The 22,281-nt window shown below is 41.6% G+C and overlaps 1 protein-coding gene across 3 annotated transcripts in view; it reads left to right on the top strand.

Moving 5' to 3' along the window:
- The first annotated feature begins 471 nt into the window (after positions 1-471).
- APMAP (adipocyte plasma membrane associated protein) overlaps positions 472-22,281 on the top strand; it is a 40,619-nt gene continuing 18,809 nt past the window's right edge. Inside the window, exons 1-4 of one of the 3 annotated variants that reach the window (XM_077486220.1) lie at positions 472-638; positions 12,633-12,749; positions 18,672-18,787; positions 20,670-20,762. In XM_077486220.1, coding sequence (XP_077342346.1) covers positions 547-638; positions 12,633-12,749; positions 18,672-18,787; positions 20,670-20,762 — 418 coding nt within the window. In that variant the 5' untranslated portion in view covers positions 472-546. Of the gene's footprint in view, positions 639-8,315; positions 8,457-8,483; positions 8,568-12,632; positions 12,750-18,671; positions 18,788-20,669; positions 20,763-22,281 lie in introns of those variants that run through there. The other 2 variants (XM_077486221.1, XM_077486223.1) reach the window with 2 other exon arrangements.

Below are 22,281 nucleotides of genomic sequence, written 5' to 3'. Positions count from 1 at the left end.
CATGAGGGTGCACAATTTTAAAGCGTGACGTGTTAGCGTGACATCTTTTTACTCGGCGTAACATCATCTTTTATATTTTAAACAAAGAATTGGGCTATATATTGTGTTTTTTTTGCATTAAAATTCAATAAAGTGTATATTTTTCCAAAAACATTGCGTACAATAGGTCATATAACTTTTTCACTGTATTTCATTGGTGGTTGTATATGTCATTTTAGCAGGCATGTCATTCCTGTAAATTATGTAAGTATAGGACGTATGTGATTTTTGTATATTATCATATAATTGTGGGCTCTGTTATTCATACAATGTACTCATATGAGTAGGCTAGACCTTCGGCAGCAGAGGGGTTAATACTGACTGAAATGTCACTCTTCACCCCGAGCACTCCCTCTGAGGTAAAAGAGTTCAGCGGCACTGTGGCCAGCCCAGGGCTGCATTCCTATTGGTCGATACTGATGAAAGGTATTTTCCTATTGGCTCCGGCGTGGCAATCCACTCCCGTTAGCTGCAGCTGTGTCTTGTGCCCTTGGTGGAAGCGGGAGCATGGACGACGGAGATGGGCTGAGGCAGCGGAGGCCTATCCGGCCGCAGGTGATCACCGATGACAGCTACGTGCAGGAAGGAGAGAGGAAAAGGCGAGTATAATACCCCGGTGCGGGCAATGCTTGGGCTGTCTGCTATTGGCCAATACCTAATATGGCGATTACCCTGCCAGCTCTAGGACTGCGCATGCACTTCTGTCGCTGCAAAACAAATGCTGCGTGAGTGAGCCTGGCACCAATAATGACCTCTCCTAAACCTGCTATTGTCTTTTTCACCAGGGACTGCAACTGACTGACAACCATTTACAACCAATAACTAAAAAAAAAAAAAATACCTTTTATTTTGTATAACGTTAGTCTCGTTTATTTGTTTGAAAGTGTATCCAAAACGGAATGTATGGAGGCTTATCCTTTATTTACATGGGCTTACACTGTGATTGGTTCTCTCTAGGCTTTTTTTTTTTGTACTTGGTGAGCCTTGCAATTTTTGTGACCACCGCAAACACCCCCCCCAACAGAGCGTGTTTGCAAAGCAGAATTTTCAGCACTGATGGGCAGGGGCGCTGATTGGCTGCACTGATGGGAGCTGATTGGCTGCACTGATGGGCAGGGGCGCTGAGTGGCTGCACTGATGGGAGCTGATTGGCTGCACTGATGGGCAGGGGCGCTGAGTGGCTGCACTGATGGGAGCTGATTGGCTGCGCTGATTGGCTGCACTGATGGGCATGGGCGCTGATTGGCTGCGCTGATGGGCATGGGCACTGATCGGCTGCACTGATGGGAATAGGCGCTGATCGCCTGCTCTGATGGGCGCTGATCGCCTGCTCTGATGGGCGCTGATCGCCTGCTCTGATGGGCGCTGATCGCCTGCTCTGTTGGGCGCTGATCGCCTGCTCTGTTGGGCGCTGATCGCCTGCTCTGTTGGGCGCTGATCGCCTGCTCTGATGGGCGCTGATCGCCTGCTCTGATGGGCATGGGTGCTGATTGGCTGCACTGATGGGCATGGGCGCTGATTGGCTGCACTGATGGGCATGGGCGCTGATTGGCTGCACTGCTGGGTACAGATGGGCTGCACTGATGATGCAACGCAATGGGCTCAAATGCATTCAAAGAGCATACATGTAACACATGGCAGGACAAATCAAGGCAAAAAAAACAAACACGGTTCATGTAAAATGCATGCCAACACATTACAGCACGTTAGAAAAAATGCAGCACACCCCACTGCACATGTGTTGTGAATAAGGATGGGCTCCGGTGTGTTCGCAGAGCCCGCCAGGAAGACTGCGCTGCGCTAATCACAGTGATTCATGGCTGCAGAGATCAGGACAATGTCTCACTGCCTGTGATCAGCGCAGTGCCGACTTCCTGGCGGGCTCTGCACGTGGGCTGTGCGAACACGCCGGAGCCCAATCTTAGTTGTTAATGAGCCCTTGCTGTGTTTTTTTTTTTTTTTTTTTTTTTTTTTTGCTGGCTTCTCGTAATGTCTTCTGTGAGCTCTGAACCTCCCTTTTTCCTCCTCAGTTCTATTTTTTGATATGAGCAGTGCATGTTGGTTGTGTCCAATGTAAAAAGCACACTACAAGTCCCATAGTCTCTAGTCCTTTTTGGGAGCTAGCAAGAGAGCGGGGGGCGCTACATTCCTACATACAGTGGAACCACGAAGAGCAAACATAGCCACCCTCTAACAGCAGCATAAAAAAATGGAATCTGGGGATTTTGGAAGCGGCTGAGATAAATAGAAAGTACTTTATTTAGTTGAATAGAATGTTTGTTGTGTTTTTTACCAGAGTTTATTGTCACTTTAAATTTAAATGTGGGATGAACCCACATTTAAAAAAGGGCATGGTAAACAAGGGGTTAAAGCAAGCTCACAGTGCAGGCATGACCTTGGTACTGACTTTAAAGCAGATCTTTGACTTTTAGTGAACATTAAATATTTAGTTTGGACCATGCCCGTCCAAACCATTATCTTCGTTAACAGATGCAGCGGCTGTGTGCGCTGTATGAACTGGTAGAAAAAGCTAAAATAGTCTTTCACAATCCCCACCCACTTTCTCTCCTACCCCCCCTCCTCTCACTTTGTGCTCATAAGTTTACATACCCTGACAGAATTTATGATTTCTTGGCCAGAGAATATGAATGATAATAGAAAAACTTTTCTTTCACTCATGGTTAGTGTTTGGCTGAAGCCATTTATTATCAATCAACTGTGTTTACTCTTTTTAAATCATAATCACAAAGGAAACTACCCAAATGACCCGATCAAAAGTTTAATGTTTAAAGTGGTTGTAAACCCTTACAACACCCTTTCACCTACAGGTAAGCCTAGATTAATGCTTACATGTAGGTGCTGTAAATATCTTCTAAACCTATATGGTTTAGGAGATATTTATAATTCCCCGTACGAGGATTTATTCTGCGCATGTGCACTTTAGAAGGGTCACGGCGTGCCGTTTTCATTAAACTGCATGCCGTGATTGGCGGCTCTCTCTCTCGCGCGCACACACACAGGAGTGACGTTACGCGACCGCGGCCAGTCACAGAGCCGGAGTCCGTGACCCTGGAAGGAAGATGGACGCTTCCAGCCGGCGAGGAAATCGGGGACATCGCTGGCTCCTGTGTCAGGTAAGTGACACATAATGGGCTACTATGTGATGCATAGTAGTCCATTATGCTTTGCATTTACAGGGAAACAAAAAGGAAGTAAACCCATCAGGGTTTACTTCCTCTTTAAGTTCTTAATACCGTATATTGCCCCTTTTAACTTCAATGACAGCTTGAAGTCTTTGGTGGTATTTGTGGATGAGGCTCTTTATCTTCTCAGATGGTAAAGCTGCCCATTTCTCTTGGTAAAAAGCCTCCAGTTCCTGTATATTCTTGGGCTGTCTTGCATGACTTGCACGTTTGAGATCCCCCAAGAGTGGCTCAATGATATTGAGGTCAGGAGACGGAGATGGCCACTCCAGAACCTTCATCTTATTCTGCTGTAGCCAATGACCGGTCGACTTGGCCTTGTGTTTTGAATCATTGTCATGTTAGAATGTCCAAGTACGTCCCATGCGCAGCTTCCTGGCTGATGAATGCAAGTGTTCCTCCAGTTTTTTATAAAAAAGTACCACATTCATCTTGCCATCAATTTTGACTTTGAAGCTCACACATCCCCAAAACATCAGTGATCCACCTCCGTGTTTCACAGTAGGAATGATGTACCTTTCATCATAGGCCTTTTTGACGCCTCTCCAAATGTAACGTTTATGGTTGTGGCCAAAAAGCTCAATTTTGGTCTCATCACTCCATATCTGCAAATGGTGGGCCAACTCAATATTGAACCCTACGGACTAAGACTGGGATACCATTAAAGTTTAATAAAATAAAGTATATACAAAAATAAACTTTTTGAAGAACCCGTGTGTGTGTGTGTGTGTGTGTGTATGTATGTATGATATATATATATATATATATACATTTTTTTTTTTTTTTTTAATGCCATTTTCCCCTCACTTCCTAGGTTTCTTGCCTAGATGAGAATGACCTTTTAGTTGCTTGTAGCTTCCTGGGATACTCAAGTCACATCCCAGAAGGCCGTGGGGTGCTTTACTGCACAAGCACCACTTTGTGTCATGGGGGGGGCAGCTGTCCCCTTTTTTTTTTTTTTTTTTTTTTTTTTTTGCAGCAAGTCCCCCAGTGACATGGCATATGCGCGTCATTGTGGGGCCAGCTGCAGGAACCCCCAGAAGATACAGGCAACCCCCTGATGATGGCAAGAGAAGATGGCGGCATGGGGCTGTGTGTGAAGTAGCGGATCCCTTTAGAACACAGCTGGATCGTTAGGGCCGGTTCACACAGCAGGCGAGGCGAGGCGTCTCCGACTTGCCTCGCCGCAGGTGTGACTATTTTGTTTTGTGTAGAACCTCGTGATAGAGGTATAAGGGGGCAAAAAATGAAGGGGGTGGGTTTAGGTTCCTCTTTTTAAAAGTTATATTTTAAATGCATGTGCCCCCCTGCTTTTTATCTTGTGACTTCTGCTCTTGATTTGCACACTTTTGAAATTCCGGAAAGTTCCACCAAGTAAAGTCAGAACGGCTGTGTGTAAATCCTGAGTCATTTCTAGGATGAAAGAGTGTATTTCTCCGAGGTCTTTTGAAATGTGCGTGTCATTATGGTTCCTCCTATACCTGTCAGCAAACAATCATCACTGCAATTAACTGCCAGGATTTGTGAGATGTAAATGAGTATTGTGACATATCCTTGTATGTCACGAACAAAGAGGGAAACAATTATAATCCTGTATTAATGGCATAACAAGCACAGCTACATGTTGATAACAACCTTAGTTTTGAAATCCTTTAGGTGTATCTAACGTCAAAATTACAAAATGTAAAAAAAAAAAAAACTTGGATTTGGAAAGTTTAGCAGCCCTGTCAGGTATTCATTTTTGTCTGTGTCCCCGGTGGGGAGATTCACTCTTTTTATTGGTCCTGGTGACCACTGGCATTGAAAGGTGAGGGAAACTGATCAATTTGCAGTATTTCTGTTATTGTGTTTCAATACACTTTAAAGAGGATCTAAACAGTTTCTGAGCATCACAAACTGAAAAATGTTCAAAGCGGGCTCTCCCATCCATCCATCTATGTGAAATGCTTTATTTTGTTGAGCAATCACTTTGAAAAACAACCCCCTAGCATTTCTAGCTGCAGTCATCTCGAGTAAGGGCAGAAGATTAATGTAGCATTTAAATCTTGGAATCCATCTGCCCTTAGCTCAGATATGCAGGCAGGAGGGTGTGTTTAGTTGAGAGAGCCCCCTCCAGGTGAAAGAGAAAAAAATTGCCCATGAAGATGTATGACATCTCTTTGGCCTAGGCAAGGAAGAAACTGAAGAGATGTAAAACAAGTACAATAAAACCACGGATTACGAGTAATGCGGTTTACAAGCGCTTCACAATACGAGACTGTTGTGTTTTTTTTTTTTGTTTTGTTTTTTTTACTTGATTTGCGAGCGTTAACTCACAAGACAAGCAGAATTTAAGCCACTGGGGTGTGCAGTACCGCATTTGGCCAGAGGTGCAGGGGCGCAGGTGGCACTCAGAAACGCGCTGTTCCTGAGTGTCTCCAAGTGGTCTCCAAATATGTCTCTGGCGCCCCCCCCATCTTTGGCCATATGCGGTACCGCATACAATAGCAGTGACACTGGAAGGAATTATCTGAGTTTCCATTGATTCCTATGGGGAAACTTGCTTTGATATACAAGTGCTTTGGAATAACAAGCATGCTTCTGGAACTGATTATGCTTGTAATCCAAGGTACTACTGTAAATGTAATATACCTTCTTATTTATTTACTAATGCTAGGAACATAAGGATTAAAAATAGTTAATGTTGATTGCAATGAATTTATGTTGGCTTTAAGCACTTCAACCCCTTAGGACGTACCCTTACATCGAGTTGAAGGGGGTATACCAGGATGATGCATCTGTATCAAACTTTCCAGCCAGTGATGGGCTTTCATGTAGAAGTGATCCAAGTGGCTATACAGCCTCTCAATCATTTGTACAGGTGCATAAAGCCCCCCCCACTGAGTGTGTTTGTGCTCTGAGAGGGGAGGGGGGTACATCTCCTCCCCTGTGTGATGTAAGAAACCAGAAGTGATCAGGATTTCATAATTTCCGTTTTTCAGTTTGATGTTTACAAGCCGTTACCAGCTTGTTAAGCATACGATCAAAGCAATCTCGGTTTGCTTTCAGGGCAGATGAGAAATCTGGGGTCTTAGATCCTCCCAGGGCCGTCTCTAATATTGATTGGACCCTGGGCAAAACATTCCCCCCCCCCCCCCCCCCCCCTCAATGCAGTTTTTCTCTCCACCTGCTCTGAGACATACAATAAATAGCAGGTAGACTCAAAATCAGTTTACTGAATCTGATCAGGCAGCGATTGGTTGCCAGAGGTTAGAGTGTATCATTACCACTCACTGACTGGTTTCTAGAAGTTACAGCACACATTACAGCTCACTGAATAGTTGCTAGAGGTTACAGCACATGATTACTGTGGATATGACCTCAGGGGGGCATGATATACATATCAATGCCGCCGACCGCCGCTATTTACATATGAATGGCATCACTATTTACATATGAATGCCGATAATTTACATGTAAACACATGGTCTGCAGGTGAGTCATCTGTACACAACAATAGGGCAGAGCTGGGCAGCATTAGTAGCAGCACTTCACACTGAGATATTGGGACACAGTACAGGACTAAAACCTCAAGGGATGAGGGAATTTAAACCAGGATAGTTGGCAAGTATGAGGCAGGTGCTTTGGGCCCCACAACAATGACAAGGTCCAGGGCAGCTGCCCCTTTTGCCCTGCCTTAAAAACGTCCCTGAGACCTCCCAATAAAGAGGACCTGTCATGCTTATTGTTATCACAAGGATTGTTGTTCGATCACTAGCAATTGACGCCTCCTAATCTTATCCTGGTATTTTTGATTCCTTTCTTTACTAATTCAAACCGTTCACCAACACTAACATCATTCAGATAACAATGCTACAGTAAGACCCCCTTTCACACGAAGGTTATGATCGGGTCCCCCTGTCAGTTTTTTTCAGATGGACCTGACTGAACCCTTAATTCACCCCTATGGACGTGCCTCCAATCTGATCTGGTTTGCTAAAAAAAAGTGTAGGCAGATCGGATCAGAGGGCAATCGGGTGTAAACGGACAGCCGTCAGTCCATAGAGCATAAGCCATGTCCATAAGCAGAGTAGACACAGACCTGTCATCTGCCCACTCTCATACCTCCCAACTGTCCCTGATTTGGAGCAATGTGCCTCATTCCTCCTCATTTGTCCCTCATTTTGGTTTGATCTATATACTTTTATATAAAATGCACTTTTTACCTTTCAAAAGGTGTTTCCCAGAGCTAAACCTTTCATCCAATTTCTAAATTGCTGCATTTGCACATTTTAAAAGCCAGTATTTGAGAATAGTAGTGGTAAAAAAAAAGTACTTGTGGATTTAATTAACCTTTTTTTGGGGTGTTAAAGTGGAGGGCCACCTTGAAAAACAAAAGTACATTAAAAATTAGAAAAAAAAAAAAAATGAAAAATACTTTTTTTTAAAAAAATTTACCAGAAATGCCTGTTGCTAGGCATATCATCCTAATCTGCCTCTTCCTCCTCCGCGGTGATGTTCTGTCTTCTCTCCTCCATGCGGCGTCTTCTGGGTAATGGGTCGCGCTGTGTTCTGGGGACAGTTGAGTAATATTCCTTCAATACAACGTCAGGCAAGGCAAATGATGATTTTGACATGCGGCAGCATGACGTAAGAGATGCTTTGTAGCTGCTGGTATGTACAGGACCATCCAAGACTGAGCTCCCTCTTTTTTAAAGCTTAGATGAATTCAGCTGCATCGGAAAAATGTTAGTCGCTACTATGAGAAAAGACTTGGGTTGGTAGGTACAGACCTGTAATGTGGGACATTAGTGTCAGTTCACTATACCATAACACATGGTATTTTTTTATTTCTGTGTTATTTTCTTTTTTTAAATACAGGGCTGTGGAACTCTTTCCTTGGTAGTAGGAAATGTGCCCAGGCAAGTGGGGAAATGTCGTCTTGTGTCGTCTTCTGCTCCTCCCCCATCTCCTACAATTATACAGTGCTCTAGAAAAACAGCATCATGACATATTTTGCTGCACTTACACACGCTACTGTCTTGGCAGTACAACCTTTCAAAGTTTTTTTCATTCAAAAAATCAGTTGTGGAGATCACAGTGTGTGTTGTAACAATGTCCTACAGAGTGATGTTTTCCGGGAACTGAGAGAGGAGCAATGGCTTACAGGGAGAGAAGGAGGAAACCAACCTTGAAGCCATGCACCAATCAGCTTCACCATTCTCCTGCCAATGGGTGAGGACTCAGGGGCTATGTAGGGGGGGTGGTGGTGATCTGTAGAAGGTTGTCCTGGCTCACTGGGTCCAGCAAGTAGGAAGGTACTGGCTGTGTCACTGCTGACATGAGGTAAGGTTGTTTTTGCATTGTGTATTTTGGTGGCTTCTTTTGCACAAGACACAGGTTCAGTGGGCTCGATAAACTGGTGGTTGTAGAGTGACCTGGACATTTTTTAAATTTTAAATGGTTCAGGCTGAGCCAGCTGCAAGTTAAACAACTATGCAGATCCTGACATTAAAGTCAGGATCCCTCCAGAGTCTGGAGCAGCTGAGTGACATTAGCCAACAGCAGACTTTAGCCTGCTGTCAGCTGAATACAGAACAAAATGCACTCTTGTGACCCACTGGAGAAGTAGGGCCAAAAGAGCTCTAGTTCTACTATTACTTTAACCACTTGCTTACTGGGCACTTAAACCCCCTTCCTGCCCAGACCAATTTTCAGCTTTCAGCGCTGATGCACTTTTAATGACAATTGCGCGGTCATACAACACTGTACCCAAATGAAATTTTTATCATTTTTTTTTCCCACAAATAGAGCTTTCTTTTGGTGGTATTTAATTACAGCTGGGAGTTTTATTTTTTGCTAAACAAACAAAAAAAGATGCAAAAAAAAAAAAAATCATGTTTAATAGTTTGTTATAAAATTTTGCAAACAACAGGTAATTTTTCTCCTTCATTGAAATGCGCTGATGAGGCGGCACTGGTGGGCGCTGATTAGGCGGCACTGGTGGGCACTGATAGGCACAGTTAAGGTGGCACCGATAGGCACAGATAAGGCAGTACTGATGGGCACAGATAAGGCGGCACTGATGGGCAAAGATGGGCATAGATAAGATGGCACTGATGGGTACCAATGATAGATGGGACTGATGGGTGGCACTGATAGGTGACACTGGTAGATGACACTGATGGGCACGGATATGTGGCACTGAGGTGCAGCACTGTTGTTGAGGCAGATTGTGGGCACTGATAGGTGGCACTGTGGGCACTGATGTATGGCACTATGGGCACTGATGGGTAGCACTTTTATTAATAACTGGCAGGGGGCAGGTGGGCACTGATAAGTTGGCTGTGATCGGGACTGATGTCCCGATCACGGCCGCCGGTGATCGGCTTTTTTTTTTCTCTCCTCGCGCTGTCAGTGCGAGGAGGAAAAATAGCCGATTACCGGCTCCATTATATCACATGATCAGCTGTCATTGGCTGACAGCTGATCACGTGGTAAGGGGTCGGGATCGACCCCCTTGCTCGGATCCGTGATCAGGCGAGTCTCGTAGACTCGCCGATCACAGCGCGCCGCGCGCAGGCCGCTCGTGCACGGGACGACGTCAATAGACGTCGTCCCGGCAAAGCAGGTCCGCGCTGTAGCCGTCATTCGGCTATAGCGCGGATCTCTAGTGGTTAAAAAAAAAACATTTAAAGTGAATATACGAAGGGAAATAAAGAGCTGTTATTGCTGACCTTCTAATTGTTGGTTGCTTGGCTGTCTCTGATTTTGTACTTTGTGTCACTTATCTGCAGCGAGCTTGCAGATTGGGAAAGTCAGAACCTTTGACTTGCAAACTAGTTTCATGGTCAGTGATGCATAAAGTACTGAAACCGTAACTCCAGCATGTTCATCTATGATCTATGTCAGAGATCTGCAATTAGTGGACCTCCAGCTGTTGCAAAAAGTCCCATCATACCTCTGCCTCTGGGTGTCCTGCTTGTGGCTGTCAGAGTCTTGCTGTGCCTCATGGGACTTGTAGTTCTGCAACAGCTGGAGGTCTGCTAATTGTATATCCCTGATCTATGTGCTCCACCCCCCTGTCAGCATATTCCTTCTCAGTAGACATGTAATTCATTTTGTTCCAAATTCGTTTTTTCAACGAAATTTGACAAATTTGTTTAATTTGGAAATATTTGAATGAACGAAAACTCGCTTTAACAGATTTTTCCGAAATTTGAAAATAAGAACAAAGATTCAATAGAACGAAAATTCGACAATCAGAAATAATAACTAACTAATAATAATAACTATTAAATTTATAGGTATTGGAATTTCCTTTCAAATTTGGCTGTTGGTGAACGTGATGAATAAGAATTTGTCCAAAGTTACGAATTACCTGAAATAACGAATGCTGCATCTAAACAAATGGAATGTAACCAATTGATGAGAATAAAAACTTTTTTTTTATTATTAATTCGTTATGTTCCATTTGTTTAGATGCAACAATAGTTATTTCTGATAATTGGTAACTTCACATAAATTCGTATTTGTTACGTTCGCTAACAGCCAAATTTGAAAGGAAATTCCAATACCTAAAATTTAGTAGTTATTATTTCAAATTTTTTGTCCTTTCGCATTTTCTTTCTTATTTTTCAAATTTACAAATGGGGGGTTGGGGCTCTGATTTTTCTTTTGATTATGAAAGTTTCAAGATCTTAGATCTTATGATAAAATACCAGTGTAGGATAAAGTGTAACAGTTTTTTGCAATAAGAGCAGTACAAGATTTCTGTAGTTTGTCCTGTCTCAGACTTTCATGTTGGCCCACAAGACAGGTCAGGTGTTATTAGGATTCATGATTTTAACGACATGACTGTTCCCAAAGTTGGCCATACATGCTGTTTTTTGTTTGTTTTGTTTTTTCCCTTTTAGGCTGGGTTCACACTGGAGCGATGCGGGAACGCCGCGAATCCGCGGCGTTTTCCCGCATCGCATGCCTCCCGCCGACAGTTCACACTGCCCTATGCGGACTGCTGGGAGTGTCAGTGAAACGTTAATGACACCCCCAAATCAGTTCGCATATCGCAGTGCGATCTGCAAACTCGGACAGGAATCGGAACGCATGGTGTGAACACCCATGCGATCCGATTCTGCTGCGGACCAAAAAAAGGGTCCTGTGCGAGTTTGGGGCGGGTGCGATGCGAATTCAGCCATACTATCTGTATGGCTGAACTCGCATCGCACAGAGATCGGATGTGATTTGCACTGCAGTGCGGTGCGAATCACATCCGGTTCTCGCTGCCGCAGCGGTGTAAACCCAGCCTAAGTCAGAAGGCTGAATAAAAACACAGATTCCTCCATCCGCACAGACAAGGTGGATGTGAAGTCCCCCCAAAGTGCATTTGCCTACATGGTACAAAAGTACCATGTGATCCAGTTGCAGTGCATTCCCAAAAGTTGTGCATGCGCTATTTTTAGTGCAATTAAGTGCGATTTGAGCAAAATGAATGGGCTCACATTGCACCGCACTGAACCGCATGTGAATTGCACATAAATGATCTGTTACATTCCTGTGTAATTCATAGGGTGAACCTGGCCTAAACAAAGCTAAATGAAATGCAGGCAAACACAGTGTGAATTATACCATTCAAAATTATTGCATGCATCTACTGTATATACATTTAGAATTGTGAATGGCACCTAACAACTCTTAATTTAGTAATGACTTGCATACATCTAACTAAACATGACTGCCCTTTGGCTGAGCTTATTGTAAGCAGAGCTGTGTTGCTGGTTAAACAGTCGTGATGCTTAAGGCTACGTTCACACTGATCTGCAACAAAAGCACGGTAAAAACGCATATGTGTTTTTGCTGCGATTATTTATTTTTTCGCATTTGCGGTGCGTTATTCACAGTACATGTGACTCAAACTGCATAAAAAAACACAGGTGTGTTATTTGTCACAATTTAAATGCATTTCAATAGGGAGGTGTGTTTTTTTTCTTTTTTTTTTTTCTTTCCACCAAAAATGTGGAAAGAGAGATTTTTTTTACATCGCAAGGGAAGTGCACCATCCCAGTGTGAACACTTACACAGACTTTAAAGGGACCCTTTTTTTTAAGGGGGGGCTTTTTTTTTTTTTTTATAACGCAAAAGCACTTCAAAAACTCCTCTGTGTGAAAGCAGCCTTAAGCTGGTCATACATTATACAATTTTTCTTATTCAATTTCCTTTAGATTTACCTTCAATTATGTACTGCAAGGGCCTCCATTGAAGGTGTTTAGGTTTGACCTCCTATTATTTAAAAAGAAAATTGTATAATGTACGGCCATCCTTATATTTCATTCTTGCATATCAAATAGCCTTTTTCAAGTCTGTCCTACTTTATTCCTGTCTAGTAAATATTGATATTTTTTTGATCCACAGCACATACAGCGGCAAAGTGTTCCGTGTCACCCTAACATGCTTGGCCTTGGCACTGATCATTCCTTCGCTGGCAGCCATCTGTCTTCTAGAGAGCCCCATAGAGCCCCATGTGTTAAGGTAAGGCAGTACAATATCTGAGCAGCATCTAATTAATTATGCTCCTTTTCAAGTAATACTGGTGGGGCTGGCTCCTTAGCTGTCATCAAGTCCCTGTGTTTTTTTTTTGTTTTTTGTTTTTTGTTTTTTCCTTTTCAGATTGCCTTTGTAGCTGGAGGTAAGATGCCAGTAAAGCCAAAACTTTTTTTTTTTTTACCTTCATATAGAGTGGGGACGTGTTAAAACCCCTGTCAGGTGTTTATTTCTGTCTATTTTCCCGCTGGGGTGTTTCACTCTGTATTTGATTTAGTGACCATTGTCTCCAGATAGCAAGGGGGTGATTAACTAAAATTGGAGAATACGGAATCGGGTGCATTTATTTATTTTTCCCCATCACAATTTTTATATATATATATATATCTCTCTCTATCTCTATCTCTCCATTACTAAGTGGTAAATTTATTATAAAAAAAAATATATAAAGTAAAAATTCTTATTGTTATGTCCTGAATATAATAATAAACAGTCTGCTTGAAAATGAAGAAACTGTCCTTCAAAAGGTAAGCAAAACAAAGTGAAGGCACAACACCCCTTAGAGCAGGGGTCTCAAACTGGCGGCCCTCCAGCTGTTGCTAAACTACAAGTCCCATGAGGCATTGCAAGGCTGACAGTTACAAGCATGACTTCCACAGGCAGAGGCATTATGGGACTTGTAGTTTTGCAACAGCTGGAGGGCCACCAGTTTGAGACCCCTGCCTTAGAGGGTAGAGCCCTCTTGTAAGTGCATTTATATAGAAGAGCACGGAGTGAAGCACCTACACTATAAGATTTTTCTTTTAAAGCACCCATAAGAAAAAGGCACCAGTCACTTTGTTTTGCTCACCTTTTGAAGGACGGTTTCTTCATTTTCATTATCAGGACTTGAACATAACAACAATAATTTTTACTTCTATATAAAAAAAAGTAAAAATTATTATATATATATATAATACACAATTTTTTTTTATATATATTCACAAATTTTTTTTATTAAATTTTTTTTATCATAATTTACCACTTAGTACACTTAGGATTTGATGTATATTATTTTTATTAGGTTATACTGTGAAGATTATATTATGTCACTTTACTTCATATGATTTACATATTTGCTAAGTATGTTGAGTAGCATTTGTCTCTTTATTTGATGGAATGATTCACAACACCAACAAAGGTCACAAGGTTATATTGCATTAGATTACATCTTTAACAGAGCAGCGGCACAACCACTAGAATCCTCCTAATTTTTTAATAAAACCTGGAAGCTGATTGGTTACTATGCATAGTTGCACCAGATTCTGTGTGGTCCAATTTTAGTAAATTCCCCCCCCAAGTGATATTTAATATCTAACTTTTAGAGTTGTCACAGAGACAGAAGGTGCAGGTAAATCTTCTAATGGGGACACCTGTTCAATGATGACTGTCTAGCTTTACTTTGGAGTGATTTACCTCTTACTTACCGTTGTGTTTCTGGGACAGAAGGTGAACACAAATCTCCCAGACAGGAATAACACAGCATAAAAAAAGAAAAAAAAATTGACAGTAGTGTTAATTATGTACTGTGTCCGAAACTAAAGAAAAAAATGTTTTGGCTTTACTCAGACTTTAAATTGGTTGGTTGGAAAGTCAGAAGGTTTTTTTATCTTAATGCATTCTTTGCATTAAGATAAAAGCCGAATGTGTGCAGCAGCCACCCCAGCACCCCCTAATACTTACCTGAGCCCCATCTCTATCCAGAAATGTCCATGAGTCCATCAGCTGTTCTTAACTCCCACCTGATTGGCTGAGACACAGCAGCAGCGTCATTGGCTCCCGCTGCTGTCAATCAAAGTCAGTTAGCCAATCGGGAGAGCGAGGGGGCGAGGCTACTTGCTGTGGGGGCACTCGATGGGATGAAGGGGCCAGAAGCATCGGTGAGCGACCCAAGAAGAGGGGGATCTAGGCTATTCTGTGCTAAACCACTGCAACAGGGCTGGTAAGTTTAACATATTTGTTAATAAAAAACAAACCCCCAAAAAAAACAAGACTTTACAACCACTTTAATACCTGTATCCTCCTGACAAGTCCTACAGCCATTTTGCTTCCCATTATTAGAATCTCAGTGACCAGTAGATACTCTGCCACTGGACTTTTAAATGGTTGTAAGGACTTGAATTTGAAGACTAGGATCTGCTGTCCGGGGTCTTTTCCAGGCATACAGACATAAAAAACATAATAAGTTGCTTAAAACAATATACAGGTGTTGGCAGACATACAGATTGTCATAAATAAGAGAAGTGTGTGATTTCAAAATAACAACCCATCATACTCACCTAGGTGAATGCAGCATTGGTCTGATGCTGCACCTGCATCAAAGACCGAGAACTCAGCGATCGAAGACTTCTGATCACTCAGCTCTCGGTCTTCACTAAGTAGAGAGACTGGTGACGGTCAGTCTCCGGGTCTCTGCTCTGCCCCTCAAGTGCTCCACTGGAGCGCTGACCTGTGGAGGGGGTGGGAGCGGCTGGCTCAGACTCTCAGTGGCATGCTGATACGCTGAGCCAGCTTTCCAGTCAGGCATCTGGGTGGAACCCCAAACATTAAAGTCGGAATCCCTCCAAAGTCTGGACTGCCTTAGTGACATCAGCTGACAGTGGACTTTAGCCTGCTGTTGGCTAAATGGGGATCACAGGAGTTCAGAACTATGTGCGCCCCTGTGACCCACAGGAGAAGGGCCAGAAGGGTTTTGGCCCTAGTTCTCTTTTAACACATCATCTATCCCAGTGCTTTAGCATGCTTAATAGCGTAAATGTTTTTCTAATGAGTGTTTATCAATATCACACGGCACAAACTGTATTCTAGAAGAAGCTAGTCTGTAAGCATGCTGTAACTTGTTGTTTACCTTTCTCAGAACAGCCAGTTTAGTCTTGTTAGCCATCTTAATTATGTCTATAGTAAAGATTCTCAGGTAGTTATCGGACTCTGACAGCTGTCTGTGTGTTGTCTTTCAGTTGTTCTTTTCCCCATCAGGTGCAATAAATCTTCCTGTCTTCTGGGTAATGCAAAGAATTCTGCTGTGTTAAGTTTTTTTTTTTTTTTTTTTTTTTTATGTGGAATTTTAAAGGCATGGGAGTGGAGATTTAATGGTTATAGAGAGTATAGAGTACATAAGAGGATAAACTCCAGGCAACTTTAAAAAACTGTAAGGTAAAGGTCGATTCCCCTTAATACGAATCTAAACCCAGAAACAAAAATGTAATATATTGAGGCTTAGCAGTGCTTAAATGTTTTGGCTGCATTAGTTTTATCTTTCAGGCTTTTTAATTTTATTTTCACCTGGGTGTCCTGCAAATAACTCACATTCTGTCTCTGGATGGCTATGCTCACTCCTTAACTGTATCCATGCAGGGAACCATGTTTGTCACACAGGCTGGACTTCAAATGCATCTTTCCCTTTTACCTCCATTACATAGAGGGTTGCGGAGGATAGCATTTTACAAAAATGAGGTTATGTTGTTTTATGCATTAAATTATAGAACTAACAGTAACCCAAAAGGGAGACTGGAGCATGGGGATATTTTTTATATTATGCCAATAAAAAAAGTTAAAGTACAACTTTACAGATACATTAAAAAAAGTATCCATGCAATCGCCATATCAGGTATACAATGTATATCATATGAAAATCCCTGGATCGACATGTTTTGCATAAAATATTACTTCCTCAGGATCCACCTTCTTGTATGATCTTAGGTTATGGCGAATAGTAGAAAGTCTACAATAAAAAAGATTATTGAAATACGAGGTTTGTTCAGAATATAATGAAGCTCCTGCGCTCGAAGGGCTCTGTGAAGGGAAAAAGCTGGCCAGTTACTTGGGGTGGGGTGACAGGCATACGTTAGAACACTGATCAGTTGCATTCAAGTCCTGTCAGAGTTGAGACATTCTTTTTTGTGATACTCTGTTCAAGTGCCTCGTATTAAGAAAAATGCAAGCACATTTGGAATAGCGGTACGGGAAAAAAATTTTTTGGTCTGAAATTAAAGTGCATCAGAAACTTTGGAAATGAGGAGGAAAGCTTATGAAGATGATGAGCGGTCTTCTGCAAAAGTGTACCAATGGCACAAAGCCTTCAAGTAAGAATAAGAAGGTGTTAAAGACGAACAACGATCAGGATGGCCCTCTTTGCCACAAACAGAATGTGAATACAGTGAGGTCTTTATTAAAAAAAAAAAAAAAAAAAAAAAAAAGCAAAAAGAGTGCAGCGCAAACCACCATATGATAAAACAAATGTCATAAAACAATGCATGTAAATAATAATATACTGATAGACTGTATAAATTTATCAATCATATTGAACAGTCTATCAGTATATTATTAACATGCATTGTTTTTCATATGGTGGTTTGTGCTGCACTTTCTTTTTTTGTTGGTTTGTGGTGAATACACAATCAGTGTTCGCACCAAGCAGCCTGCATCTATCTTTTTTTAAACGAGGTCTCCTTTTGCTTTGTGACGTTTGTTTTCAACCATGACCGATGACTTGTCTGAGTCGGCTGTCATCCTGGCAAACACCGAGTCTCGGTGCTTTGGCTGTTATAGAGTTTTTGCCCAAAAAACACATCACTGTGCTTCCCCATCCGCTCTACAGCTCCAACTTGGCTCCTTTGCGACTTTTTCTATATTCCCACAGACACCATTTGAAAGGACACCATTTTGGTAGTGTGGATAATATCCAAAGAGCCACTACACAGGATCTGAATGCCATCCCTGTTGAAGACTTCCGGGGATGCTTTGAAGAATGGGAAATTGCTGGCAGTGTTGTGTACACTCACAAGGTGCATACTTTGAAGGAGACGATGTTCAATTGTAAAAAAAAAAGTGTAAATAAATTAATTTTTTAAATTCTCATTCTCATTACTTTCTGGATGCACCTTGTACAATCCAATATATCCACCCCAAAATGGTGTCTCAGAGAAGGAAGGAGGAAAAAAGAAAACTGGGAAGACTAAGGAGAGGAGAGAAAGTAAAAAATACCAACACACCAACAAAAACTATGTCCCCAGGATAAGCCACAATTCCACACTCTAGAGACAAATATTGACTAGGGTAAGGCCATGACCCATTTCTTACCTATGTAAAGAGCAAATAATTTCCAAGGTGGGTAGTACCAAAGAAGGAATATAAAATGACGTACTGTAGAAACGCTAAACTAGTATCTAATAATGAAACCTAAATGCACTAAATCAACCTTATAATATTGATAACATAAACCACACAAGCTTATGAACGCACATAAACCTTAATTGGACATATCATAGTATCTGGGAGAGTACATAGAAAAACATAGAAGCTACTGCGAGGAGGACACAGAGAATTCTATTTTCTATAACACACAAATGCATAAATACATAGGGGATCCGACTTCTCTCACACTTGGGTATATGGGCAACAGCGGCCAGCGCCCGACACCCACAGCAGTTGCCAGCTCCCGACACCCACAGCAGCGTAAGCATTTGCCTTGTGAGATCACTTTGCTCACTTTTAGCTGTTTTCTACCAAATACCGGCAGTTGTCAGGCCATGCTCCTTCCATACCACCATAGCGTCCTTCATAGGCCTTAACGCATAAACACGCACAATCAGACAGTCTGAGTGTCTGTGCTTTAAAGGATAGTGGTATAAAAGTATTTTGGCAACTTGATCATGCTTGCACAGTTGCTCACCTTCTGTTGCCTCATGAAGCTGAAGCTTTTTTCAGGTTGTATTTGCTCATGTAATGTCACTTGACATTAGGAATGCCACTTCAGATATTCCAGCCTTTTTGTTTAAACAAATTGAATCCAGTCATGCTTCATACACCTCTTTGTGGTACGTGATTGTTATAATTAACTCTTGCCAATTTATTTTGTGTTTTTCTTTTCAGTTTCCCAACTCCTCCTCTAATGATAGGTGCCCTAGAGGCAAACCTTAAGCTGAGAAAAGCTGAGCGTCTGTACGAAGACCAGTTAGTAGGCCCAGAATCCATTGCAAATATTGGTGGTGAGTTATCATTTTAGTTTTTTTGATCATCATTCTTTGGATCAACAATATCAAGCTTTATTTTATCCTGGGATTTTGTAACGTATGTGTGGTTTTTGCTTTTTTATTTGTTTGCTGCATGAGGCTGCACAGTGAAGATCACCAGAGTCCTGTGGTTTAGTTAAATATTTTCTGTTGACAAATGGTCACCTTAAAGCAGCAGTAAATCCATAAAGAACAACAAAAACACTGCACCACATATTAGCACATTATGGCATAGTTTGTCACCGCTGCCAGGGCTTCCATCGTCACTCGGTCCTCCTTCTGGGTCCGTGCGCTCAGACTGTGTGATAGGCCAAGCCGCAATGATGTCACTCCTGCGCATGCACCCGGCAGTCACCTCAAAACGCAGAACTCTGAAGATACAGCACGGGTATGCCGTCCCTTCAGAGTGCATGCGCCAATGATGACACCGGCTGCATCCCGTGTGAATATCTCCAAATGATGTTCACTGTACCTACAGGTATGCCTTTATTATAGGCTTACCTGTAGGTACAAGTTAAAAAGTGGACTGTACTACAACTTTAAAGTCCATCTCTGGGCACTGAAATTTTTTTTCCTTATAGTGGGGTGCCCAACCTAGGTTACTCTGGCCTAAGTCAGATTACAGAATGATTAGAACCTCCTATAAGGTTTATTGTTGTCTGTCTGTTTTCTCATTTGGGAGATTCAGCCTTACTTTATGTCCTGTGACCATTTTACGGTTATGACTGAAACTGGAGTGAAGGGGAAATCTGCCATTTGAGACACCTGTTCTGTTGACAGCTCTCAAAGGTAGGATTTTTTCCTTTTGTTTGGGAAGATTTTTTTTTTCCCTTAAATCCTGTTTTTTGGTAGAGGATGCAAGGGGAAATTTCTCCAGTAGAGGATGATCAGCAATAATAGCCTAACAGATGGCCTAACACTATTATATCACACCAGCCACTGCATCACAGTGCAGCAGTCTGTGCGCAGTGCAATTCGACTGAGCTCAGCACATAAAGCACTGAATTTGGTGAGTCGCACTTTTATAAAAAAAAAATAAAAAAAAAAAAAACTTTATTGAGATATCACATAGACATCTCATAAAGTTCAATTGCTGTCCACGTAGTGTGAGGCAGTGAATTGTCTCGCACTGCGCTGCTAAAAAAACCCCGCATACAGTACACCATACCCGCACTCCCCAACAGTGCAGTGGTGTGAACCGGGTACACATGAGATCAGGCATTTTGCCTTGTCCATGAAGTGGGATTGTGCTAGAATAGCTGACCAACGCAGTCCCATGGCATCTGAATACTTTATTAATTCCAAAGTAAATAATAGGTTTTTCAGGTGGAATAACTTCATAATTTCCCAGCATTCTCAAAGTTGAAATAACTGTGTGGACCGATCCATTACTAGATATGTTTGTTTTTTATTTTTTGTTTTTTTTACTAGCAAATGTAATTATACATGATCAGAAGTTTAGAACTGCTGTGATAAGTTAAATGTTTTGAAGAGGCACACAGTCACAAGGATTCTTCTAAAAATGAATAATGCAAAAGTTAAGAGATTTCTGTCTTGGCTTTGAACATTTAGTCATTTTTGTGGGTAATTTCTGAAAAATGTATTAAATAATAATCATCTGCCACTGCAGATTATTATTTCTTAGCGATGGGTTAGTTATGTTAGTTATATACCTGAAATCTATTTAGATCCATCAACGCCTCTCATTGTAAATCATTTGTTTTAGTGTTACGTAGCATATAATATAAAATGTATTTTTTAATGCATACGTTACCATGAGAGCAATTCTTGAAACTCACAGGAATTGTAAAGATTGTTTTGAGTTTACCTGAATTCTTTTTCTAAAACATTTCTTTAGATGTCCTGTATACCGGTACTGCTGATGGGCAGATTGTGAAAATTGAAGAAGACAAAATCCACACCATAGCAAGACTGGGCACACCCCCCTGTGGTAAGGCTTTCTATAGGTTATTCAATATATTTTCTGTAATTCTGTTCGGAACTATAAAGAAAAATGTAAAAAATAAAAATAATATATAATATAATTATTATTATTTTCAGTAAATAAGAAATATTGTGTATTCTTCTTTTCATCTGGCAGGAGGAGCTTGAGGAGGATGTATTTTCACATACTTCCTAGGCCATTATGTTCCTTGCCAAAAAAACCTGTTGAACTTTTACACACCCGCCCAACTGAATGAGCCAGAGAAGTGACTCAGTTTCCTCGCTGCCAGCCTGTGGGGCGCTACAGAGTTTTAAGCCTGGTACAAACCGCCCGTTTATTTTTTATTTTTTTTGTTCAGCCCAGCAGGTTGAACAAAAAAAAAAAAAACTGATAGTTTGGGTCGGAGCCGATGTTACAGTGATCTTCCCTGCTGTACTATTCCCCTGATGGGGGAAAGCTGCTAGAAAACTCCAGTCAGTGCTCTCAGCAATTCGCTGAGAGTGCTGATTTGGGAGCTGGTCGGCTGCTAATTTTCCAGCATACACACAGGCCGAATGTCGGACGTTTTTTATTGAACCGGCTGATTTTTGCCTGACATTCGGCCCTTGTGTACTAGACTTTAATCGGAGAGTCTGAAAGGGAACAGATTTTCTTTGGTAAACCCACACATGTAGAAGGACTCCAGAGTTTGTGTCTGTTATGGAGAAAACAAGATTTTTTTTTTTTTTTTTTTCAAAATCTTAAGTCCTGTCCTTAGTCCTCAGGGTTTTGTAGTGCTTTGGGTGTGAAAAGCCTCCATTCCTAGGACCTCATCTTAATTGGTAGCCAGGCCTCAATTATTGGAGCTGTTCACAGGCCTTTTTTATATGTGAACTGACTCCAGGGCTCTCTCTGCTGTGAAAGTATGCTGCAGAGTGAAAAGGCTAAGTGCTGACAGAACACTAAAAACAACAGTGCTGACTCTTCATTGTGGGTAACATGTTAAGGGGCACCAATTCGTTAGAAGCTGACCTGAATTTAGTTAGTAGCTTAGACAACCAGATATTTTGTTAGTTTTATGCTATGGACTTGCTCTACAAAGCTCTCCTGCTATGAACCTGTGTTTATCTGCATTGCTGAATAAATGCAAATCAACTTATAACTTTTTGGAAATGCATTTTTCTGGATTTTTTTTTTTGTTTGTTATTCTGTCTCTCACTGTTAAAATCTACCATTAAAATTATAGACTGATCATTTCTTTGTCAGTGGGCAAATGTACAAAATCGGCAGGGGATCAAATACTTTTTTTTTCCCCCCTCACTGTAAGCACTGAATGGTTTTATCCAGTAGAGCGGCCTTTCTCAACCTTTTCAACACAGAGGAACCCTTTAAATAGTTCTCCGGTCTCGGGGGAACCCCTGATAAAAATTAGAACTCTACAACTCATGATACATTAGTGTGATGGTCAGTGAGAGGAATGGTCCTTACTCTTGTGGTCATTGGGAAGAATTACCTCCTTACAGAGAGCTAAAAAGATTAATGGCGT

The sequence above is a fragment of the Lithobates pipiens genome, unplaced genomic scaffold, assembly GCF_037356315.1.
Source record: "Lithobates pipiens isolate NorthernLeopardFrog02 unplaced genomic scaffold, aLitPip1_a1.2 Scaffold_18, whole genome shotgun sequence".
Lineage (NCBI taxonomy): Eukaryota > Metazoa > Chordata > Amphibia > Anura > Ranidae > Lithobates > Lithobates pipiens.
Note: the sequence above shows the minus strand (reverse complement) of the source record. Positions and strands in the feature narration are given on the sequence as shown.